At 42.5% G+C, this 24,999-nt stretch overlaps 1 protein-coding gene across 3 annotated transcripts in view; it reads right to left on the minus strand.

The window, feature by feature from the left end:
* Positions 1 to 2,526: 2,526 nt before the first annotated feature.
* LOC122641924 (calcium permeable stress-gated cation channel 1-like) overlaps positions 2,527 to 24,999 on the minus strand; it is a 101,685-nt gene continuing 79,212 nt past the window's right edge. For all 3 annotated transcript variants that reach the window (XM_043835260.1, XM_043835258.1, XM_043835259.1), the window contains exons 10-12: positions 3,989 to 4,313; positions 3,413 to 3,646; positions 2,527 to 2,942 (exon numbers count right to left, since the gene is read on the minus strand). In XM_043835260.1, the coding sequence (XP_043691195.1) occupies positions 2,688 to 2,942; positions 3,413 to 3,646; positions 3,989 to 4,313 (814 nt within the window). In that variant the 3' untranslated portion in view covers positions 2,527 to 2,687. The remainder of the gene's footprint in view (positions 2,943 to 3,412; positions 3,647 to 3,988; positions 4,314 to 24,999) is intronic.

A 24,999-nucleotide genomic window follows, 5' to 3' on the forward strand; every position in this document is an offset into this window, starting at 1 on the left:
AAGCCGATTCCGTCAGAGCAATAGTCATCTCTGCATCGCCCAGACAAAACACTGAAGTGAATTAAATTAAAACCCTACCTCCTCCATGATTCTTGAAAGAGAGCGTCCAGACTAGTCCCCTCTCTGTAAGAAAATGAAATAGGAGGAGGAGGAGGAGAAGAAGAAGAAACTCATTCCCATAATCCGGAGTCCGACCTTCTCCCATAAGACTTTTTAATAAAGGTATCAATTCAGACTTAAAACGAAAACTCAAGCTTAAACCACAAGTAAGACCAAGGGTGTCGCTTAGAATTGCAATTGCAAATCGTCCGTTTAAGATTTAACTGAATCGAAACAAATCGATCGGTTCCATTTTGACTTCAAAATCTAAATTCCTTTTTTTGTTCAATTTTAGTTAATGGATTGACATCAATGATTTGACCGAACCAAACAAATAACTTAATAAATAAAGGAAAAAAGTTCTCTGTCTGAGAGTGTGGTTTACGCCAGCACTCCCATGAGTCTATCTCTCTCCTCCTCATGTGAAATTATACCTCTGCCATTATGAGAAAAAGATTCTCTTGAGCCACTATGACTTGTAGGGGTGTCAATAGGTCCAATTTTGGGCAAACCATGCAAACCATGTTCAAACATAGTGGGGGTGAAATGACCACCTTGCCCCCCATGAAAGGCAGAAATACTGTCCTCCGAGATGCCAACGTGTGTGCTCTCATTGGCTGTCGCGCGTGTGGCCTTTGTTCTTTGGGTAGATACCCAGGTGTGCTCCCCCATTGGCCCAAACACTTGTGTAGAGACCATGCCACCAAGTAGAGATCTCTTGCCCTTACAATAATATACTATTTTATTCACATGAGATATGCAACCCATTATCATTTTTCCCTCAAATCATGAAACTAGTTCATATCATCTCATTTTTTGTATCCAGTTAATAAGTAGGAATACCACCACCCTCATAAGTTAGGATTATTTTAAGGTATGTTCTTAAGTTAGCATTCCCAAATAGACCTTTAAATTGACTACCAACTCTTTGGCAAAATAGTATGTGAGACAAGTGCTACCAGTCAAATGAAAAAAAAAAAAAGGTTTAACCTTAATTCTTAAAAATTATATAATATATATGATTAACATGTGAATATGTTCCAGTTCCTAATTGGTCTATTGATTTTGGAACCGTCGGAAAACCAATAATATAATTGGTAGATCCAAAACCAGACCAATAACTTATCAGTAGATCCAGAACTGGACCATTAAGCTATTGGGTGGGTAAGTTCCGGTTCCTAGTGGGTTGGTTTTAGTCCAAAATTGACGCCCTTAGCTGGGACATGGTACACTAACATCCATGTGTCTCTCTCTCTCTCTCCTCCAAAGATGAAATGACCTTACTGCTTGCCCTCTCATGCACGATATAAAAAGAATAAAAATCAGAATCGAAATCAAAACCAAACCAAATCGCTTGATGTGAAAAATAGGCTCATATTGGGTTTTGTTTTCCAAATTCTGCGTTTAGCTCGAACCAAACCAAAAAAAAAAAAAAAAAAAAAAAAACTAAATTAATTTGATACACATAGTCTCCTTTGAATAATTATCACCTCCAATTCGTGGGCACCTCTAATTCCTCTAATAGGGGGGAGTGGACCCCACCTTGGGCAGTGTTTTCGGGTAGGGAGTAGGGTGGTCATTTCTGCCCCCATGTGAGGAATTAGAGGAATTGAAGGAGACATCGAATTGGAGGGGATAACGATTCAGCCTCCCCTCATCCGAAGATTTCATTTAACGCCACGAATCTTTTACAACAGCTGAGCATTTTTGGTTTCTCACTTGGGCCACTAGAAAGCCGTCAAAGGGGAGATCTTCAGAAGGATTTTGTTTTTTAAAATGTGGTACTCCCCAACACTTGCCTCCACTTATGTCTGCGGCACATCTAGTCATTTTTTGCTAAAAGGTCATTTGCATTAAAAAGAAAAGAAAAAACAACCGGCATAGAGCTAGACACAACTACAAAAAAAAAAGAAAAAAAAAAAAAAGGAAAAAAAAAGAAGAGCTAAGTTAGATCCCCACCTTTGGCAATGCCAACAGCAGGAAACTAAAAGAGCAAACCACAAAATCAAAAAGATAACACCTGAAACCTCGATCTACACTGAGCAACCATTACAAGATCATCTTGAACAGAGGGAGGGAAGGGCACCGTTGAAGATGAGATTTGAAATCTTGCTGCTGGTTTTGCTAAAAAATCCACTACGGCACATCTAGTCATGAATCTCATGACTAATACTAAAAATGATTCATTTGCAAAAACTCAAGCCCCTACTTGACCATCCATTTAGATTTCAGTTCATAACTAAGGTTTATGGTATTTCAACCTTCATTGTAACAATCACATTCGGCCTTGAGTTTTAAAATACAAGACGACCCAAACGGATATGAATGTAACTTATAAATAAATTACAAATATACAAATTTTCATAGTTCCACACAATCTTCCACCATATCTCCGGCATATCATCCCAGGGTACATTCAGCTGTCTATAGCAAAATTTGTGTAACCGGGGGTTGGTTAAGCTGTTAAAACCAAAACAGCTGCATCTGTTCACTAGTAATCCCCTGTGTGCGTATAATTTACAATCTCCATTCCCCACCACTACTGCAACTCAACAAATGTACAATGAAGTTTGAGACACATGAAATCGTCAAGGTTGCTCCTGAACAACCTCAGACAAGGAGGGTGATGATGAACTACTGTATTTGCTTGGTACCGGTGTGTTCCTTCGGGACTGTCGTTTTGTGGGGACCAACACTCTATCCTGTTCCCAATCTTTGGTAACTGCATCGATATCGTCATCATCACCTTTGAAATTGGGATGGATATATGCATTTTGGAGGTAACCTTTCAAATTTAAATTTGGCTTCCTTGCATGTTGTAGTATGTCTTTCGTCATTGCCTCCTAATACCCAATAGAAAGGAACCAATGAGCAAATTGCAAGAAAATAGAACATGATCTAATAACCAAGAAACATGCCATGTTTAATAAAATAATGTGAATACAAGCCCAACTGAAATTACAACTTGCTTCCTTATCAAGCTCTTTGTTTAAGTTAGAAGGCAACATGGTAAGAGAAGTGTAAAAATTATTTCAAATCCCAAGTACGACACGCAGCTCTCATGACAAATAACAATACGAACTACCCGTTTGTAGTTTAATTTTACTTTCACCCATATAAAGTTGCACTCATTTACCATGACACAAAGCAGTAATTTCTGAATACAATTTTGAATAAAGATGGCGAAAGCTATAAAGAGGCAAATAGACTACTAAGATTGCATAGAAAATGACAATCAAACCACAGAATTTTCATGGGTATTCAAGCAGATTTTCAATAATTACTGCATTCCACATTACAATTTCCAACAAACCTGTAATGGGTATTTGACAAAAGCAGATTCATAACGGCCTTTGCAGAACCTATGGAACCATATTGTCAGAACCGGAAGTGCAATTAGCAATGGTGTCGACTCAGCAGCTTTCTTTGTACTCAACAATCCCATCAAAAGCAGCTGTGAGATGATCAATGCAGCAATAATACGCCCATGGACATCAGGCCAGAATGCTGCACCGCTCTCATATTCTTGATTGTAAACGTTAATGATCTACAATATCACATAAGTACAACAATTAGGAAAGGACTTAACAATGTCTGATTAGATTCTTGAGGCATAATTTTTTTCTTCTGAACATCTGAAGTAGGATGTGTTACAGTTAAGAGAGCTTATAATCATTAAAGCACCCCCCATGAAATAGTGACACCATCATAAATTCATGAACATCGTTTGGTAATATAAAGGAAAAAGAATGAAAAGCAAAGAGAAATAAACTACTTCTGAAGACAACAAAAAACTGTGAAAAACTTTTCAGCTCTCAAAAAGAGAAGACCCAGACTAGATATGACAACGAGAACCCAAGATATTTTGTATACCAATTTAAACTATTACCTGATGGCGGAAGACAACATATGCCAGGCCAAAGAATATTAATATGAAAGGAAGAAGAAACGGCGTCACCACAGCATAGACAAGGCCAAGTAAGAAGTAAAACTGTATTTGAGGTTCGCCTGTATTAAAACCAAGACTTCCTGGATCCATTGCCTCTTCTCTATCCTTTTCAGTCTTCACCAAGAAGAAATTCTTCAAGTGGAAGATTATCAATGGTTTTAACATCAAAATTTCCCCAGCAATTCCAGCCCAACCATCAACCATAATGTAGGATATGAAGAAAGTCGCTTTCATCGGAATTGAGACACCAATTGTTTTAGGAATTCTGCACCAAATAAACCAAATTCATTCATACTTGGCATCTCAGCATCTCAAACTAAAGCAACAGTTAACTTCATAGCAAAAAATTTAGATGGAGCAAACAATAAAAATAAATGTTAGATGACTCTATATCGAACCTGACTATAGAATCTATATTCATGAATCCTAAAATGTTAAAGAAAATTGAGAATTCCATATATATCATGATCAGGTAGGATGTGATATAAATTACATAGAATAGTACTTTTGCTAATAATATTGTGAAGAATAAGAGAAGAAGAAGAAGAAGAAGAGAGAGAGAGAATTTGTGCAACTTTGGGAGTCGCAACTTAGTGTTGGATCTCCCACTGTATTCACTATATATAACTAATCAAGGGCATAACAGGAAAAATAAGAAAAAGAAAATAAATACATAATGCCAAAACTATCCTAACCATCTTGGTATTAGTGCCAAGCGCTAATACCAAGACTACATAGTCTCGACTAACAAATATCACAGTCATTATGATATAATAGACTTAAAGACCAATCATATAGGCCATAAGAAACAAAGTAGAAATTTCAAGTCTAAAGAAAACATCAAAATCAAGGGAATCAAAATAGAGGGACTCAAATCCTAGACATAGAATCATGATGGACCCTCCACCCCCACCCCCCTCCTCCTCCTCCTTCCTTGCCTCCGATGACCTCCCTAGCCTCCACCTCCTCCGTCTCCACCTCCATCCTCTCCCCATCCATCACCTCCATCCCCAATGCCGTTGGTTCTAAACCATGGACCTCCCTTTTCCCTCAGTCACCTCCATCCTCCTCCTCGGGTACCAACCTCCACTTTGTCAAACCATCCTCTGAAAATGGTTTACCCTTCGCCCACTGCCTTGACTTCCTCCTCTCACCTGAAATCTCTAAATGGAAGTCTTGTTTGGTGGGTCATTTCCTTGGCTCTAGACCCCCTTTCAACATCATTAAAGCTTCCCTTTCCAAGCAATGGAAAACTTCTGGCTCCCTGGATACCTTCCTTCTTGACAATGGGGTGTTCATTTTTCGTTTCCTTTCGGATGAGGCTAAGACCCGTGCTCTTGATGGTGCTCCCTGGATGGTTGGCCCCAAACCGATCTTCCTCTGCCAATGGTCCCCTCATCTACTGCTCCACAAGGTCGACCTCAGCACTATTCCCTTGTGGATCACCCTTCCTGGTCTGCCTCTGCAATATTGGACCCAAGAATGCTTTAGTCATTTAGGCTCTATCATCGGCTACCCGCTCCACACCGATGCCCGAACTCTCAAGATGGATCGACTCTCTTTCGCTCGCTTATGTGTTGACATTTCTGCTGATAGTCCTCCTCCCTCTTCCATCACCATACTGGAAGATGACGGCTTCAGCTTTGAACAACTTGTCAAGTTTGAGTGGATTCCCCCTCCCTGCAGCCATTGTAAAACTTTTGGTCATCACACTAAGGCTTATGCTGCCTGTGCTCCCTTGTCGCTTGCTGCCCTGGATGCTTCTCTGGCTTCTCCAGAGAAACCAACGTCGACGCCTTCAACGGTGGTCCTGTTAAGAATAGTAGTTTCAGGGGTATTCTTGTACATAACCCCATGTATTTTATGTTTCTTCTGTTATTTGTATAAGGCCAGGGGCCCCTGTGTAATTTCTAATTCTTTTCAATATAAGCAAGTTAGTCTCTAGTTTGAGACATAATAAATTTATCGCCAAACCGTTTTTGCTCCTCTCTTCTCCTCTCTTCTTCTTCCTTTCTAAAACTGAACATGGTGCCAGAGCATCTTGCTCCAGGAGTTTGAAGGTGATAGAAGGCTGCTTGGAAGGTGAAGAGCAAACCCTTTCCTTCATTTCTTGTTGGTCTTTGAAGGAAAACCGAGAATACCTTCTCAGATCTGTTTCTTTCTTGTTTGCAATCCAAATGGAGAGCAACCAAGGGCTCTAGTTTCGTTTGGAAGCCCTTTTTCTTTCCCTTGTATCCCCTCAAGCCTCTTGGAAGCTGCTAAGGGTCAAAACTGCATTTTGGCCAGGCCATTTCTGCTCTTTTTTCCGCCAGCCAGAGTTGTTGATTCAACAGAGCACTTCAATAGAGCTTGGTTTGGGAGTTTTTTTGGGCTATCTACTATCGTTTCTTGGTAAGGAAGGTTATTCCTCTTTACTCCGCTACTGTTTGATGATTGTGTGAAGTTCGACAAGCTATTTCAAGTTTTTTGGTCTAGTTTGTCTCTGTTTTTTGCTGCTGGTTCTTGAGAACCAACTGTTTTTGCTTGTGGTGCTGTTGTTTACTCCTCCTAAGTGTTTGCTTTGAAGTCACAATGGGTGAAAAAACTGTTGAGACATCTGAAATCCCAACTGTTGCAGCAGCCTTGCCTTTATGCCCTTCATATGAGAATCCAAATGTTCAGCTCCCCATTGTCAAGTTTGACAATCATAATTACTAGGATTGGTCACGGTCTATGAAGCTCATTCTTCGGAGTAGGGGGAAGTTGGGATATATATCTGGGAGCTTTAAGGCTCCTTCCTCCACTGATCCAGGTTACTCCAAATGGGAAACCGAGAACTCCCTTGTGATGACTTGGCTTATTTTTTCGATGAAGCCGGAGATTGGAAGAAGATTTATGAGCAAGGAGACTGCCAAAGACATTTAGGATAGTGTTGCTCGTATTTTCAATAGAGTGGGGGACTCTACAAAGGTTTATCAACTCCTCCAACAGATTGTTAGCTTGCGCCAAGGTGACAAAAGTATCTCTGAGTACTATAGTCTTGTTGTGGGACTTTGGGAGGAGTATGATCACTATAGGGACCTCCAGCTGTGTCCTGTTGATGAGCCTAAAGTGCATCAGTTGTTTGAGAAGGAGAGGGTCTTGTTCCTTCTTGGAGATCTTAACCCTGAGTTTGAACCCTTAAGGGTGCAGATCCTTGGCCGACCAAGTCTTTCCTCCCTGGAGGAGGTCTGTGGTTATTTACAGAGTGAGGAGACCCGTAGAGGTGCTATGGAGACCACTCCCATTGTTGAGCGCTCTGCTCTTGTTTCATCCACGCCACAGGACCGTCCTCCCTTCACTAAGGGGGTTGGTAAAGGTCGATTCTCCTGTGACTATTGTGGCAAGTTTGGGCATAAGAAGGAGTTTTGCTGGGATCTTCATGGGAAACCATCCTCTACTGCATCTGGAGGACAGAAAGGACAGAAGAAGAATGGGCCTAAGGCCCACGTTGGGGTTCATGAGTCTGATCCATCCTCCCTCTCCAAGGAAGACATAGCTGCTTTTCGTCGGATTGTAGCCCACTTGGATGGTTCCTCCTCCACTGCTACCACTACTTCCACTGCTCTATAGGTCTCTACCTCTTCTGGCACCACTCCCTGGGTCATTGACTCAGGGGCCACAGACCATATGACTGGTAGGTCTCAACTTTTTAATTCCTACTCTGTTTGTTCTGGGAAAGATAAGGTAAAAATTGCTGATGGTTCTCTTTCTTCCATTTCGGATAAGGGAGATGTCCAAGTTACTCAATTTATCCCTCTGAAGTCTGTCTTTCAAGTTCCCAACTTTGCTACTAATCTTCTTTCAGTTAGCCAATTGACTAAATCTTTGAACTACTTTGTCACCTTTTTTCGTACCCATTGTCTCTTTCAGGATTTGGTGACGAAGAGGGTGATTGGCAGTAGACGTGAGGCTGATGGATTATATGTTCTGGACACTTGTGCTTCCCCTGTGGCGAAAGCTCAATCTTATGTGTGTGGGCAACATGGCGGACGTACACATGAGGATATTTTGCTTTGGCATCAGCGTTTGGAACACCCTTCTTTTTCTGTTATGAGGAAAATGTTGCCACATTTATTTACCTCTTTTCCTGTCAATCATGTTTTTCATTGTGAACCTTGTCTTTTTGCAAAAAGTTGTAAGACAGTTTATCCATCTTCTAGTAATAGATCTATTTCACCTTTTCGCATTGTTCACACTGATGTTTGGGGTCCTTCCCCCGTTACTTCTTTACGTGGCTTCCGCTACTTTGTCTCCTTTATTGATGACTTCTCTCGAGTTACTTGGGTTTATCTCTTGAAACAAAAGAGTGATGTCTATGCCGCGTTTAAAAATTTTTATGAGTTGGTGTATACCCAGTTTCAAACTCGTATTCAGATTGTCCGTTCTGATAAAGGTGGAGAGTATATGTATGGTGGTTTGGAGTCCTTTTTTTTTACTATGGCATTATCCACCAGGTGGCTTGTGTTAATACCCCTCAACAAAATGGGGTTGCTGAGAGAAAAAACCGCCACCTGCTGGAAGTGGCCCGATCCCTTTGGTTTACAATGCATGTTCCAAAAACCTTTTGGTCCGATGCCTTACTCACTGCTGTCTTTCTTATCAATCATATGCCCTCCAGTGTCTTGAACTTCAGAGTCCCTCTTGAGGTCTTACCCTCACTTTCTTCTTCTTTCTCCCTTTCCCCAAGGGTCTTTGGTTGCATCTGCTATGTCCATATTAGCAAATCTGCCCGCACTGAATTGGATCCTAAGGCCTTGAAGTGCCTCTTTCTTGGGTATTCCTCTACCTCCAAAGGATACACATGTTATCACCCTCCTACCCATCGGTGGCTTATCTCCAAAGATGTCCATTTCTTTGAAACCATCCCGTATTTTCAGTCACCTCTTCAAGGGGAGTGTTCATCTCTTGGTGGTGAGGTTGAAGAGGTTCCTGAGTTTGTTTCCTTTCCTCCTCCTCTCTTGTTCCTATTTCCCCTTTTCAAATTGACAAGGGAAAGAAAAGTTTTGAGGATACTGTTGTTGAGGGGGAGCCTCCGAGTGCACAGGTGAACAGAGAACAAGGGGAGCTACTGGTGTATAAAAAGGACAAGAGAAACCCTTCTTCATGGCTTCCTATAAAGAAGACCTGCCAAAATTCTTCTTCGTCTCCTCATCCTGAGCCTCCATCCATTGCGATAGGTATACCTTCCTCTACTCCTACAGCCTCAGACTTAGATCTTCCTATTGCTCACCGCAAGGGAACTTGGGCTTGTACTAATCCCATTGCCAAGTTTGTCTCCTATGATTCTATCTCCCCTACAGGTGTTGCCTTCACTGTGGCTATCTCCTCCATCTCTATTCCTAAGAATGTAGCAAAGGCTATGGCTGACCCAAAATGGAGAGAAGTAATGAATAAAGAGATGGTGGCCCTTGAGAAGAATTACACTTGGGATCTTGTTGAACTCCCAAAGGGGAGAGTTCCTGTTGGATGCAGATGGGTATTCACAGTCAAGTTCAAGTCTGATGGTACTGTAGAGAGATATAAGGCAAGACTGGTTGCCAAGGGCTATACCCAGGTGTATGGAATTGATTATCAGGAAACCTTTGCTCCAGTGGCCAAGCATAACTCCTGATTGGCCATTGTACCAGCTTGATGTAAAGAATGCATTCTCACATGTTGACTTAGAAGAAGAGGTCTACATACACTCTCCTCCTGGGTTCAAGCATCCTAGTGGCAATGGAAAAGTGTGTCGTCTTAGGAACGCTCTTTATGGCCTTAAACAATCTCCTAAGGCTTGGTTTGAGAGGTTTAGACAAGCTATCCTACAGAATGGATACACCCAAAGTCAAGCCGATCACACTTTGTTTATACAAAGGAAGGGCAGCACTATTACAACTCTTATTGTATATGTTGATGACATTGTGGTCACGGGAAACAGCGAGGCTGAAATCTCAAAGCTTAAACTTTACTTGGCTCGGCAGTTTGAGATCAAAGATCTTGGTCCATTGAAGTATTTTCTGGGGATTGAAGTTTCAAGATCCAAGCAAGGGATCAATGTTTGTCAAAGGAAGTTTGTCCTTGATCTACTTACAGAGACAGGATACTTAGGATGTAAACCAGTCTCCTCCCCTATTGAACAGAATCACAAACTAGGGGAAGATTGTGGTGAACCTCTTGTAGATGCTGAAAAATATCAGAGATTAGTAGGCAAGCTAATCTATCTTTCCCTTACCCGACCTGACATAGCCTATGCTGTTGGAGTGGTAAGTCAGTTTATGCATGCACCCAAAATGGGACATCTTGATGCAATTTACAGGATCCTCAGATATTTAAAGTCATGCCCTGGAAAAGGTCTTCTCTTCTATAGAAATGGTCACTTGAGGATTGAAGCATACACTGATGTTGACTGGGCTGGATCTATTTCAGATCGAAGATCCACTTCAGGATACTGTACTTTTGTTGGTGGAAATTTGGTTACTTGGAGAAGTAAGAAGCAACCTGTGGTGGCTAGGTCAAGCGCTGAGGCAGAATTTAGAGTCATGGCTCACGGAGTGTGTGAAATCTTGTGGCTGAAGAAACTTGTTCAAGAATTGGGATTTGACATTGTTAAACCTGTGAGTTTATATTGTGACAACAAGTTAGCCATAAGAATTGCCCATAACCCAATGCAACATGACAGGACAAAGCATGTTGAGGTTGATAGACATTTTATCAAGGAAAAGATTGAGTTAAAGACCATCTGCACTCCTTTTGTGAAGACAAATGAACAAGTGGCCGACATCTTCACCATAGGACTTAGTACTCATCACTTTAACTGGTTGTTGAATAAGCTAGAAATGTATGACATATACCACCCAGCTTGAGGGGGAGTGTTAAGAATAGTAGTTTCAGGGGTATTCTTGTACATAACCCCATGTATTTTATGTTTCTTCTGTTATTTGTATAAGGTTAGGGGCCCCTGTGTAATTTCTAATTCTTTTCAATATAAGCAAGTTAGTCTCTAGTTTGAGACATAATAAATTTATCACCAAACCGTGTTTGCTCCTCTCTTCTTCTCCTTCTTCTTCTTCTTTTTCTTCCTTTCTAAAACTGAACAGGACCAAGCCTCTTCCTCTCTTGTCGCTTCTTCGCTGGTTCAAGCTTCTACAGTTTAGTCTCGCCTTCGTTCTTCCTCGAGTCTTCATGACCCTTCTAGGTCCCCAAGATGAGGAAGATCCTCTGCTCGTTACCAACACAGTTGTCGCTGCTTAGATCGTCTCGCTGCCAGCCCTCCGCCGTCTATGGCGGAGCCCTCGATCTCTATTCCCGAGAATACTGTTGCACTTGCTGCTCTGGCTCCTCCTCCGTCAGATCCCCTGATGTCTGAGCATCTCCTTCTAAGCCACGAAGACCCTATTGGACGAAGTATCTCATTGCCTGAAGCTCCTCTTGCTGCTTGTACGATTTTGCTTGATTTCTCTGATCAGGCGCAACTGCTGTCCTTGTAATTACCTGTTGTTGCTTACTCTGTGCTTGGCAGACACGATAAGCCTTTCCCATCGCCTGATCTGTGGACTTGCAGGTTGCCCTGCCCTTCGGCTCCTCCAATCATTGTCACAGTCGAAGCCCAGGAGAGCCAGGTCGCCAGTTGCAATTATCGTGCTAAACGATCGCTTCCTACGAGAAGGTTTGATCCCCCCTTTCCTTTTTCTGGTTGTCCCCCCCCCCCCCAAAATCCCTTTTATTCTCTCCCTACACCATTTTGGCCCCCTTCTACCTAACCCCCCCGCCCACGTAGTCTCCTTTTCGATCCAAACCCCTTCCATCTCAATCCTTCGTTGGGCCCTCCCTCTTACCTTTTTCTCCCCTATCTCCTTTGGTTCCACCCCACAGGCTGCACCTTTGTCCCTACACCTCTTTCCCCTTCCCTTTCCTCCCCTACCTTCTTCGAGCCCATTTCTCAGGCCCACCCTCACCCCTCTACCTAGTTCAATTCCTTCTTCTCTTACAACCTCCCCATTATCTAACCTCCAGCCCATCTTTACCAAAAATACTACCCAAACCCACCCAACTCCTTTACCACTCCTACCCTTACCCAATCATTTTCAGACCGTCTTATCCCTTCCCTTTTGCCTACCCCCTTTGTCCCCCCTTGTTTCTCGTGTGTCCCCATCGCCCCCCTCCCCTGACCTTCCAACCTTATCCGCTAAATTCCATCCCTTTCTTCCTGGTGAGGTTCTGCCTCTTCCCCCTCATCGGCCATTTGTTAGCAGCCCCACCATTACTTATTCCCATTGGCGGTACGACAATACCCCTCTTCCTCTAGTTTCCCATGTCGGTTGGATTTATCTGGAATGTTTGAGGTCTTAACTCCCTGGCTAAGCACCAGGATATTAGATCCCTCTTTAAGTCCTCTCACTCCTCCTTTTGCGCTCTTCTTGAAACTCGGAGAATGCGGTCCGCATAGCCGCATCCATTGCCCCCTCTTGGTCCTTCCTGCCCAACTATAACCATTAGGGCCTAATGGTCGTATCTGGATCCTTTGGGACCCCTCTAAATTTCACATTTCTATCTCTCATTCCTCTCTTCCCAGCTTCTCTATCTCTGTTTCTCCTTTCCTAATTCCCCATCCTCCTTTATTTTCGTGATCTATACTTGCAACCAGGCTGCTGATTGTGTGTCCCTTTGGACTGATCTCACTCTTCTCAAATCTGGAATGAATTCCCTCCCTTGGGGAGTTGGTGGCAATTTCAATGTCATGAGGTCCCAATTGGAAAAAATTAGAGGTAGATCCATTGATCCCTCTTCTGTCAGTCCCTTTAATGATTGCATTGAGGATCTTGGTATTAAGGATCTCCGCTGGTCGGGCTCCCCTCTCACTTGGCACAATCGCAGAGTTGGCCCTGATCGCATTGCTTGCAAACTAGACAGATTCCTCATCAATAAAGCTTGACTCCCCTCCTTTCCCCATTCCCATGCCTCTTTCCTCCTCCAGGGTCTGTTCGACCATTGCCCCTGCCACATCCTTTTTCAGCCCTACTCCTCCTTTGGTCCCATTCCTTTTATGTTCTTCGACATGTGGACCTCCCATTCTCTCCACCTCCCCACCATCCTGAAAGCTTGGCGCATCCCTGTCTTTACCCCCTCCTTCCCCCTTATAGCCTTTGCTAGGAAGCTCCACCACACTAAGTCTGCCCTTTAAAGCTGGAATCTATCCACTTTTGGCAATATCCCCTCCCGGCTCTCCTCCTGCCGGACTGATCTTTCCCTTGCTCAATCCAAGCTCCAATCGGACCCTCTCAACCCTAAGCTGGCCAATGGGGAGAAACGGCTCTCCGAGGAATTATCCTCTCTTTCTTACCTCGAGGAAAGTTTCTTGTGCCAAAAATCTCGCATTAAGTGGTTGGAGTTCGGAGACTCCAATTTTTCTTACTTCCACCGCTCCATTAAAGCTAGGCAGAACTTCAACTCCATCACCTTATTGCATGCTATCGATGGGACCCCTCTTTCCTCTGTCCTTGAAATCAAGTCTGAAACAATTTCCTTTTACTCTTCTCTTTTCAATCCCCCCTTCCCCCCATCCCCCCTTCCTCTTGGCCTTATTGATAAGTTTATCCCCCTTCTCTTAGTTGATTCCCTTCTAAAAGGGGGTGTGATTAGGATGAAACGTGTCACCCCACACCGCCAGGATCTCGATTTGCAGTGTATTGAATCACAGTCAGAAGCTAATATAATCATTACAAATATACTGGTAAACGGAAACAAAGGAATATTACATTTCCAAGGTAAATCAGAATTGCGGAAGTGCTTAAGTAAGAGTTACATAATGTTCATCTGCCTAGTGTTAGATTATACAATAATCCAGTGATAATTCAAATGACCATTACATAACTGTCAAAACATAGTTTATACGATGCATGGTATAAACTCAAAAGAAACATGTTGAGATTGACTACTTTACCCGATAGGGGTAATTTAGTCCTTATTAGTTTAGTTATTTTATGCTTTAAATTCTTTCTTTTTCTGTTTTTTATCCCTTCTATCTGATCTCTGTTTGGGAGTCCTAGTTGTACTAGGAATTCCTAATAGGAATAGGCTTGGGGATTCATACTTGGATTGTAACTTGATTTTATTATAAATAAGGGGCTGAGTGATCGATCTAAGACACTCAAGCATTCATATTCAAAGCTGCTTACATGGTATCAGAGCCTCCTCTGATCTGAAGAGCAGCCCCCCCACGATTTTTTTTTGGTTTTCTTCTCAACTCTCTCGGCTACTGGTTTTCTTCTTCTCCAACACTCTCGGACTCTCTATCTCATTCAGGGCAGCAACTTTGAGGTGATCCAATGAAGATTTAGCTGCTGCCCTCAATGACACCTCACTGAAGCTTCTACAAATTGGTGTGATCAGAATCTGCCGCAGGTTTCTTCCAATCCTTAGAGATCGAGCTGCTACCTTTTACAAGCTGGATTTCTGTGTTTTTTTCGAGATTGATCCCTGCCCTTATTGATCTACACCTTATTCAATTTCAGACTGCAGATTTGAATCCAAACTACATCAGATTCAAAGCTGCAATTCCTTTACATTCAACTATTCCTAAATTTCTTCAAATTTAGGGCTTCTTATTGGCTCATCAGAAGGGGTCAATTTTTGGAGGGTGCCTTCTCCACTACAAGGGAACTATTCGATCACTGTTGCAGCCTGTTCTGACGGCTGAAACTCATACAGTTTCAAAACCCAGGGTTCTCCTCGATTGTGTAACCAGCCCTATTAGGGTTTCTTATTGCATCATCAGAATTTTCTGAATTTTTGAAGGCTTATTCCCCACCACTTGCAGGGAATTCGATCCCAGTTTCAGCCTATTCTGACGGTGGAAATTGCTGCAACTTCGAAACCCATACTTCAGATCTGATTTAGTTTTTGAATTTTTTTTTTTTTTTTTCAAATTTGTGGATCGGTTTCTACCTAAACTATGGGTGATTCAGAGACAACTACTGCTACTTCTGGAGGGGATGGTCAGACTAGGACTGACTTCCTTCCCTATGCTGCTGCCATTAAGCTTGATGGTACGAATTACTTAATTTGGGCCAGATCATTATCCTTGACTGTGGCTGGTAGGGGACTCACTAGCCATCTTACCGGCACCACCAAACAGCCTGCTGAAGAAAGTGCTGCCCGTACTAAATGGGCTGCCAATGATGCTATGGTGATGTCATTTGTTCTAAATTCTATGACCACTGACCTTTCTAGTCAATATCTCCTCCTTGACACTGCTACTCAGATATGGACTGCTGTCAAGGGAACTTATGGTCAATCAGGAAGTGGTGCTCAAGTTTATGAAATTAGGAAGACACTCCAAAACACTACTCAGAAGGAGATGTCTGTCACTAAATTCTATGCTGCCCTCAAGTGTTTATGGCAGCAATTGGATCATTATGCTAGGTTTCAACCTACCACTACTACTGACATTACTGCCTATCATTCTTATGTTGATCAGTTTCGGGTCTATGATTTCCTGGCTGGACTCAATGATGATTATGACCCTATCCGGATACAAGTCCTTAGTCGGGTTCCTTTCCTCACTTTAGAGGAGACCTTTTCTTATGTTCACAGTGAAGAGACATGAAGGGCTGCCATGATGCTTACTCCCAAAGTTGAGAGATCAGCCTTATAGACTGCTGGCTTCACCCCTATTACTTCTTCTGACAGTGTTGCTGCTATTACTACCACTAAAGAGCCTGTGAAGTGTGAGCATTGTCACAAACCATATCACACTAAGGCTCAGTGTTGGAAATTACATGGGAAGCCTGCGGATTTTGGGGCCAAACGTGGTCGTGCTAAATCTAAAAATAAAGCCAATCACACTGAAAGTGTAGCTCCAACTCCCACTGCTGATATCAGTTTCTTCCAGGAAGAACTCCAGGCTCTACGTCGAAGGTTGAACACATCCGCTGCCTCTACTACATCTGCTGCCAATTCAGGTTCCTTCTTTGCCCGTATAGGTATTTCCTTTCTTGGACATTGTGCATCAAGAGTTTTCACTCCATGGATCATAGACTCGGTGCTACGATCACATGACAAGTTCTTCCACCTTTTTAATACATATTCTCCCGCTTCGTAAGGATAAAGTCAAAATTGCTGATGGGTCCCTCTCCTCCATCTCAGGGAAAGGATCCATTGGTTGTTCTCCTTCCCTTACCCTGTCATCTGTGTTGCATATTCCCAAATTTACAACTAACCTTCTTTCCATTAGCAGTATCACTAAATCCCTGAATTGTAAAGTGATTTTTTTTCCCACTCACTATGTTTTTCAGGAACTGGACTTGGGGAAGACGATTGGATCGGGTAAAGTGCATGGCGGATTGTACCTGCTTGATGGCGATCCTACAACTACCCAAGCTTTACCGTCGGCATCTCTCTCTTCTGAATTACATAAATGGCACTCTAGGCTAGGCCATCCTCCTTTAGGTACTTTATCAAATTTATTTCCAGCATTAGTTAAAGACTGTACTAAGGAAGATTTTTTTTGTGAGCCTTGTGTCTTGGCTAAACAGACACGTTCAACTTATCCTATTTCTAATAAAAGATCATCTTCCTTATTTCATGTTGTCCATACTGATGTGTGGAGTCCTAGTAGGAAAGCTTCCCTGTCTGGCCATCGTTACTTTTATTAATTGCTATTCTAGGTTCACTTGGGTATACCTTATGCACACAAAAAATGAAGTTTTTACATGTTTTTAGCACTTTCATCAGTTGGTTAAGACCCAATTTAATGCCACTCGTCAAATTTTGAGGAGTGACAATGGGAAAGAGTATATGGAAGGTCAGTTCCAAAAATACCTTGGGCATCCTCCATCAGACCAGCTGTGTCGACACTCTAGCCCAAAATGGTGTGGTTGAGAGAAAAATGTCCCTTCCCTTTATTGGGGGGATGCTGTCCTTACTATAGCCTATTTAATTAATAGGCTGCCCAGTCGGGTTCTTCTTGCCAAAACCCTTATTGAGCTATTACTTGGCTCTTCTTCCTTTATAGTCCCACCTAAGGTGTTTGGCTACGTTTGTTATGCCAGGGATACACGGTCCCCTGGTAAACTTAACCCACATAGTCTCCGCCGCATTTTCTTGGGTTACTCTGCTACACAGAAGGGGTACAAATGTTATTACCCTCCATTCCGCAAGACTTTTGTCAGCATGGATGTTATCTTTCATGAAAGTGTTCCATATTATATGTCCCCGCCTCTTCAGGGGGAGAGTGTTAGTGAAGATGTGCTGACTCTTGACTCTCCATCTCTACTTCAGTCTGTTTACCACGAGTCTGAACCAGTTCGGCCTGCCCTTAGTACTCCCCCTGAGTCAGGGAGAGAGGTTCCTATACAGGGGGAGACTATTTCTATTCAGGGGGGAGCAATCTATCCTGGTTCAGACTCCTATCCAGAGGACTATTAGTGAATTTCAGAAGAGGATTGATGACAGTACTGTGAAGACCTATGCAAGGAAACATAAGCAGGTTCAATCAACTGTTGCTCCAGTACCCATCCAACTGTCGACCTCGGATCTAGAACCTGCCTCTCCACCTGGTAATGTTCCTTCTCATGAATTACCTATTGCTCTTCGCAAAGGTGTCAGAACCTGAACTCAGCATCCCATATCTCATGTTGTTTCTTATGATTCCCTTTCCCCATCCTTTCGTGCTTTTGTTTCCTCTCTTTCTTCTGTTCGTATTCCTAACACTTAGCAGGAAGCTCTATCAAATGGAAAGTGGAAGGCAGCTATGATGGAAGAAATGGAAGCCTTTAAGAAAAATACCACACGGGAGCTTGTGGTTCTTCCACCTGGGAAGAAAACCGTTGGATGTAAATGGGTGTTTGTGGTGAAACAGAAGGTGGATGGCACTGTGGATAGGTATAAGGCACGACTCGTTGCCAAGGGGTTTACTCAGACATACGACATTGATTACTAGGAAACTTTTGCGCCTGTTGCAAAGTTGAATACTGTTCGTGTGTTATTATCTTGTGTAGTCAACCTTGGATGGGACTTACACCAGCTAGATGTAAAAAATGCCTTCCTAAATGGAGCACTGGATGAGGAGGTGTATATGGACATTCCACCAGGGGTCTCTTGTGACAGAAACCAAGGAAAAGTGTGTAGGCTGAAGCATGCACTTTATGGGCTGAAATAGTCACCTCGAGCATGGTTTGGACGGTTCCACATGGCCATGATTTCTGTGGGCTATAAGCAGAGTAATGCTGATCACACACTCTTTATAAAGAGGGCTGATGAAAAACTCACTGTTCTTATAGTCTATGTTGATGATATAGTGGTTACTGGCAATGATGGTGATGAGATCAAACGATTGAAGACCTTCCTTGGACAAGAATTGTGAGATTAAAGATCTAGGGAAACTACGATACTTTTTTGGGATTGAAGTGGCCAGATCTTCTAAAGGCATTTTTCTCTCCCAGAGGAAGTATGTCCTAGACTTATTGGCTGAAACCGGGTTGCTAGGCTGCCATCCTTTAGATACTCCTATGGACCTTACTGTTCGACTCAAGGAGAAAGAGGGTGAGCCTGTTGATAAAGACCGGTACCAAAGACTTGTAGGGAAGCTGAATTATCTCTCACACACTCATCCTGACATTGCTGTCGCCGTGAGTACTGTGAGCCAGTTTATGCATGATCCCTACTCTTCTCATATGGAGGCTGTTATTCGTATCTTGCACTATTTGAAGTCAGCTCCTAGAAAAGGAATTCTTCTGTCTATGCATGGTCATCTACGGATAGAAGCATACACTGATGCTGGTTGGGCTGGTTTTGCAGATCGCAAATCTATTTCTGGGTATTGCTCCTTTGTAGGTGGAAATCTTGTCATATGGCGTAGCAAGAAGCACAATGTAGTTACTCGTTCTAGTGCCGAAGCTGAGTATCGAGCTATGGCATAAGGTATTTGTGAGTTACTTTGGCTTAAAGGTTTGCTACAAGATCTTGGTGTTCCTATTCGTCTTCCTATGATGTTGTACTGCGACAACAAGGCTGCAATCAATATAGCACACAACCCAGTACAGCATGATCGTACCAAGCATGTTGAGGTGGATAGGCATTTCATCAAAGAGAAGTTAGAAGATGGGCTCATTTGCATTCCCTTTGTGACTTCTACTGATCAACTTGCTGATATCTTCACCAAGGGATTGTCTGGGAAATTATTTCATCCCAATCTAGTCAAGTTGGGCATGATCGACATCTTTGCTCCAATTTGAGGGGGAGTGTTGAGATTGACTACTTTACCCGATAGGGGTAATTTAGTCCTTATTAGTTTAGTTATTTTATGCTTTAAATTCTTCCTTTTTTCTGTTTTTGATCCCTTCTATCCAATCTCTATTTGGGAGTCCTAGTTGTACTAGGAATTCCTAATAGGAATAGGATTGGGGATTCATACTTTGATTGTAACTTGATTTTATTATAAATAAGGGGCTGAGTGATCGATCTAAGACACTCAAGCATTCATATTCAAAGCTGCTTACAAAACAGAAGTAAGTCTCTGAATCAGAATGCCCCGTAGGTACAGTCATCACATGGACACCCGTCGCCATGTTCCTCTGTCAACAGCTCTGGGTCCTCTACGCTCACAAAATCATACTCAGATGAGTGAACCTCCAGATTCGCCACAAGTCCATCATCTGCAGCCATATCTAAAAAGGTGTACACAAAGGGGGTAAGCTCCACTAAGCCCAGCGAGGGGATGGGGAACACACAAGCAATAACATATAGTCCATGATGCATAATGCAGTCTAAATACAAGAAAGGCAGAAGTCAGGCATTCTCGGCTTTACCTGAGTAGAAAACAGAGTTCCACGAAGAAGAGTTGTGCTCATATAGGGCCTTCAAGCAGCAAGAAGGAGCACATGGACCATAACCAGAACCCTTGGGCGATTCTATTGCACCATTCCAAATCTTAAACCCATTTCGAGAGAGAGAGATACAGAGATTGCAAGCGGAAGCTGGTGGTAACTCTAGCAGTGGCTAGAAATGCTTCAAATCTTCAAGAGAGCTTCATCCAAGCTCAAACAGTAGATGCAAACACAAGAATGGGTTGTATCAAACCCATTTCATGCTCCTTTCAACAGATTTTTTACATAGGGAGCTTCTCCTTGAAATCCTTTGTGCCCTAGGATTTCAAAGAGAAGGAAAGAATAAGGAAAAGAAGCTGAATGCAACTCTCAAAACCTACGCTCTGATACCAAGTTGGATTTTAGGTTAAGAAAGTAAGTAAGAGAGGAGGAAGAAGTTGGAGGAGTAAGAAGAAGAGGTAGAAGGAAGAAGGAGATAAGAGAGAAGAAGGAGAACAATATTACGGTAGAATGTGTGTTGTGAGAGATAGCTCTCCACACCTATATTACTTCATTAATAGACTTTGAGAATATTACATACACCTCCTTAGGAAGGTAAATGGTAAGAAAGGTAAAAAGTAGAAAATACACAATAGGGCAACTAGATATAAAACTAGTTCCCAAACTACCCTTATCACATGAGTTCTAACAACATTAACAACGACAGCGGATGAATTATTTAAAGACCTTTCAGCTTGATGAAATTGAGAATAATGGCTTATGACATTCTGCCTATAGCCCACTTTATTTATAATAGACTAGAGAATGTTTTAGAATAGGTACAACTTTCTACACATCCATCTTAACATTCTCATCTCGTCTACACAAAGCTTATCAATATGACACTTCATAACTGCCCAACATTCTGCCCCATACATCGTGGTCGATCGAACAACAGTCCTATAGAACTTTCCTTTAAGCTTTAAAGGAATGCATCGGTCACACAGCACTTCAGACGCACATCTCCACTTCATCCATCCCACTTTAATTCTCTGTGAAACATCATCCTTTATGTCACCTTCTTTATTTATGATTGACCCCAGATATCTAAAATAGTTACTTTACGGTATTTCTCTTTCCTCAATTTGCACCATATCCGTATCCATCCTAGTGTGATTAAAATTACACATCATATACTCCGTCTTCGCTCTACTAATCTTCAAGCCTCTTGTTTCCAAGGTTGACCACCAAAGCTCTAACTTAGAGTTAATCCCTTCTTTTGTCTCATCCACCAAAACAATATCATTGGCGAAGAGCATACACCATGGGACCTCGTCTCGAATGCTTTTGGTTATATCGTCCATCATAAGCACGAAAAGGTAAGGACTCAAGGCTGAACCCTGATGTAATCCAATCGTAATTGGAATTCCTTGCCCTGACCTGCCCCAGATCTCACACTAGTCACTACACCCCCATACATATCTCTAATGACATCCACATATTTACTTTACACCCCTCTCTTCTCTAGAACATGTTGGATTAGATCTCTAGGGACTCAGTCATAGGCTTTTTCCAGGTCGATAAAGACCATATGGAGATCCTTCTTGCTTTCTCTATATCTTTCCATAAGCCTCCTCAATAAGTAGAAAGCTTCTGTCGTAGATCTACCTGGCATAAAGCCAAATTGGTTCTTTGAGATATGAGTCTCTGTTCTCAAACGGGCTTCAATAACCTTCTCCCACAGTTTCATAGTATGACTCATTAGCTTTATGCCTCTATAGTTATTATAGTTTTGGACATCACCTTAATTTTTTAACATCGGGACTACAATGGTTCGCCTCTATTCATTTTGGCATCTTCCTTGTCTTCATAATCCCGTTAAATAGATTGGTTAACCAATAAACCCCACAACCACCTAGGGTTTTCCATACTTCAATTGGAATCTCATCAGGGTCTGGTGTTTTGCCTGCTTTCATCTTTCTTAAGGCTTCATTAACTTCTACCACAGTAACCTTTCAAACATACCTATGATGTAAGGGGTCTTGTTTAATAATGTAATCGTCCGGGTCATTTTTACTCGACCTATCTCCATTTAGTACGCCACAAATATACTCATCCCATCTCTTCACAATGTCCTCATCCCTTACCCAAACTCTTCCATCATCACCCTTTATACACCTGACCTGATCGAAATTTCTACTCTTCCTTTCTCTCATCTTAGCTAGCTTATATATAGCTTTTCCCCCTTCTTCTGTGTTTAGGTTGCTATAGAGATACTGTGGACAGATTTAAAATTAGGGAAAGCTTGGATGATCTATTCATCCCAAGCACTCTTTATTTATAAGCGTAATAAAACAGTAAACATCTGTACGGTAGCAATGTGGGACTAAACCACATAATACAAAACTAATAAAATAACAAAGAAAAAAGGTCCAGAATACCCTCACGGTATTCTGGCCATATATCTAACACTCCCCCTCAAGTTGGAGCATATATATCATGCATGCCCAACTTGACTAAGATAGGATGAAACAGTTTGCTACTTAGTCCCTTAGTGAACACATCAGCCAGTTGATCAGTAGACTTCACAAAGGGAACACAAATGAGGCTGGCCTCAAGCTTCTCCTTGATGAAATGTCGATCAACCTCCACGTGTTTAGTACAATCATGCTGGACAAGGTTATGAGCAATGCTAATGGCTGCTTTATTGTCACAATAAAGCATCATGGGAAGATGGACAGCAACACCGATATCCTGCAATAATCCTCTAAGCCACGAAGTTCACAAATTCCTTGGGCCATCGCACGAAACTCGACTTCAAGATCTGGACCTGGCCACAACATTCCGCTTCTTGCTACGCCATGTGAGAAGGTTCCCACCAATAAAGGAACAAGAACCAGAGATAGATTTCTGTCGGAGAACCAGCCCAATCGACATCAGTATAGGCTTCAATCTTAAGGTGACCCGTGGGAGATAGAAGGATTCCCTTTCCTGGAGCAGACTTCAAATACCTCAAAATACGACGGACGGCATCCATATGAGAGGAATAGGGATCATGCATGAACTGGCTCACCAAATTCACAGCAACTGCAATGTCAGGTCGTGTGTGAGAAAGGTAGATTAACTTGCCCACTAACCGCTGATAAACACCCTTGTCAACAGGCTCACCCTCTTTCTCCCTAAGTTTTATAGTAGCTTCTATAGGAGTATCTGAAGGATGACAGCCTAACAGCCCTGTTTCAGTCAATAGATCAAGGACATATTTTCTTTGAGAAAGAAAGATGCCCTTTGAAGAGCGAGCAACTTCTATCCATAGAAAATATTTCAGAGGACCAAGATCTTTGACCTCAAACTCACGGCCAAGGAGGAGCTTCAAATCCCTGAAAGCATCACCATCATTACCAGTGACCATAATATCATCCATATAGACTATGAGAAGAGTTACCTTGTCACCAACTCGTCTGATAAACAAAGTGTGATCAGCATTACTCTGCCGATAACCTGCTGAAATCATAGCCTTGTGAAATTTGCCAAACCATACCCTAGGTGACTGTTTCAGCCCATAAAGTGCACGCTTCAGTCTACAGACCTTGCCCTTGGTCCTGTCATCAGAGAAGCCTGGTGGAATGTCCATATATACCTCCTCCTCAAGCTTCCTATGGAGGAAGGCATTCTTTACATCTAATTGTTGAAGATCCCACCCAAGATTTACAACACAAGATAATAGCACCCGGACAGTATTGAGCTTCGCCACTGGTGCAAAAGTCTCCTGATAGTCAACTCCATAAGTTTGAGTGAACCCCTTTGCAACCAGACGTGCCTTATATCGATCCACAGAACCATCAACCTTCTGTTTGACCACGAAGACCCATCTACATCCAACTGGTTTCTTTCCCGGAGGAAGAGTCACAAGCTCCCATGTATTATTTTTATGTAGTGCTCTCATTTCTTCCAGCATTGCTGCCTTCCACTTTCCATCTGTAGATGCTTCCTGCCAAGTTTTAGGAATCGAAACAGAAGAAAGAGAAGATACAAAAGCAAGAAAAGATGGAGAAAGAGAACTATAAGAAACAACACGAGATATGGGATGTAAAGTACAAGTCCTAGTACCTTTGCGGTGAGCAATAGGTAGGTCGGAAGAAGAGGGATTACCAAGAGATGGAGGATCTGGATCTGGAGCCGGCAATTGGATGGGTATTGGTGCTAAAGTGGATTGCAACTGCCCTCTATTGGTTCTGCCCCTTGTGTAGGTGAGTATGTTGGAGTTGTCAATTCTCTTCTGAAATGCACCACTAGTTCTCTGGACTAGAGTCAGCTCCCCCTGAATAGGAACATTAACAACACTATTTTCTATGGTCTCCCCCTGTAAAGGATTCCCATTAGGTGAGGGAGGACAGCCGGAGGAGGGTAGACATCAACCAAAGGAGGTTGGGCATCAGTCAAAGGAGGCTGGGCAGCAGCCGTGGGTGCCGTCAAAGGAGGCTGGACAGCAGCCAGAGGAACCTCTAGTGGAGGAATCTCGAAGGGTCTAATGGAAAACAACATCCATACTCACCAAGGTACGACGGGAAGGGGGATGGTAACACTTATAACCTTTCTGGGTTGGAGAATAACCCAAGAAAATACAACGGAGCCCACGAGGCTCAAGCTTGCCTGGAGATCTGGTATCCCTAGCATAACACACACACCCAAATACTTTGGGAGGGACAATAAAGGAGGAATGGCCCACTAAAATATCAGAGGGGGTACGGGAATTAAGAACCCGAGAAGGGAGCCTATTGATGAGATAGGCGGTAGTGAGAACCACATCCCCCCAATATTGAGAAGGAACATTCCTCGCAAACATCAAAGCCCTGGCCATTTCCAACAAGTGACGGTTTTTTCTTTCTACCACACCATTCTGGGCAGGGGTATCAACACAACTAGTTTGGTGAATAATGCCATGATCAGCCAAATATTTTTGAAATTGTGATTCAGTAAACTCGGTTCCATTATCACTTCTCAATATTTGGAGAGTAGCGTGGAACTGAGTTTGAATCATCTTATGAAAATGTTGAAAACATGAGAAAACCTGATTTTTAGTGTGCAAAAGATATACCCAAGTGTTCCGAGAATGACAATCAATAAAAGAGACAAACCAGCGATGAT

The sequence above is a fragment of the Telopea speciosissima genome, chromosome 10, assembly GCF_018873765.1.
Source record: "Telopea speciosissima isolate NSW1024214 ecotype Mountain lineage chromosome 10, Tspe_v1, whole genome shotgun sequence".
NCBI classification, from domain to species: Eukaryota; Viridiplantae; Streptophyta; class Magnoliopsida; order Proteales; family Proteaceae; genus Telopea; species Telopea speciosissima.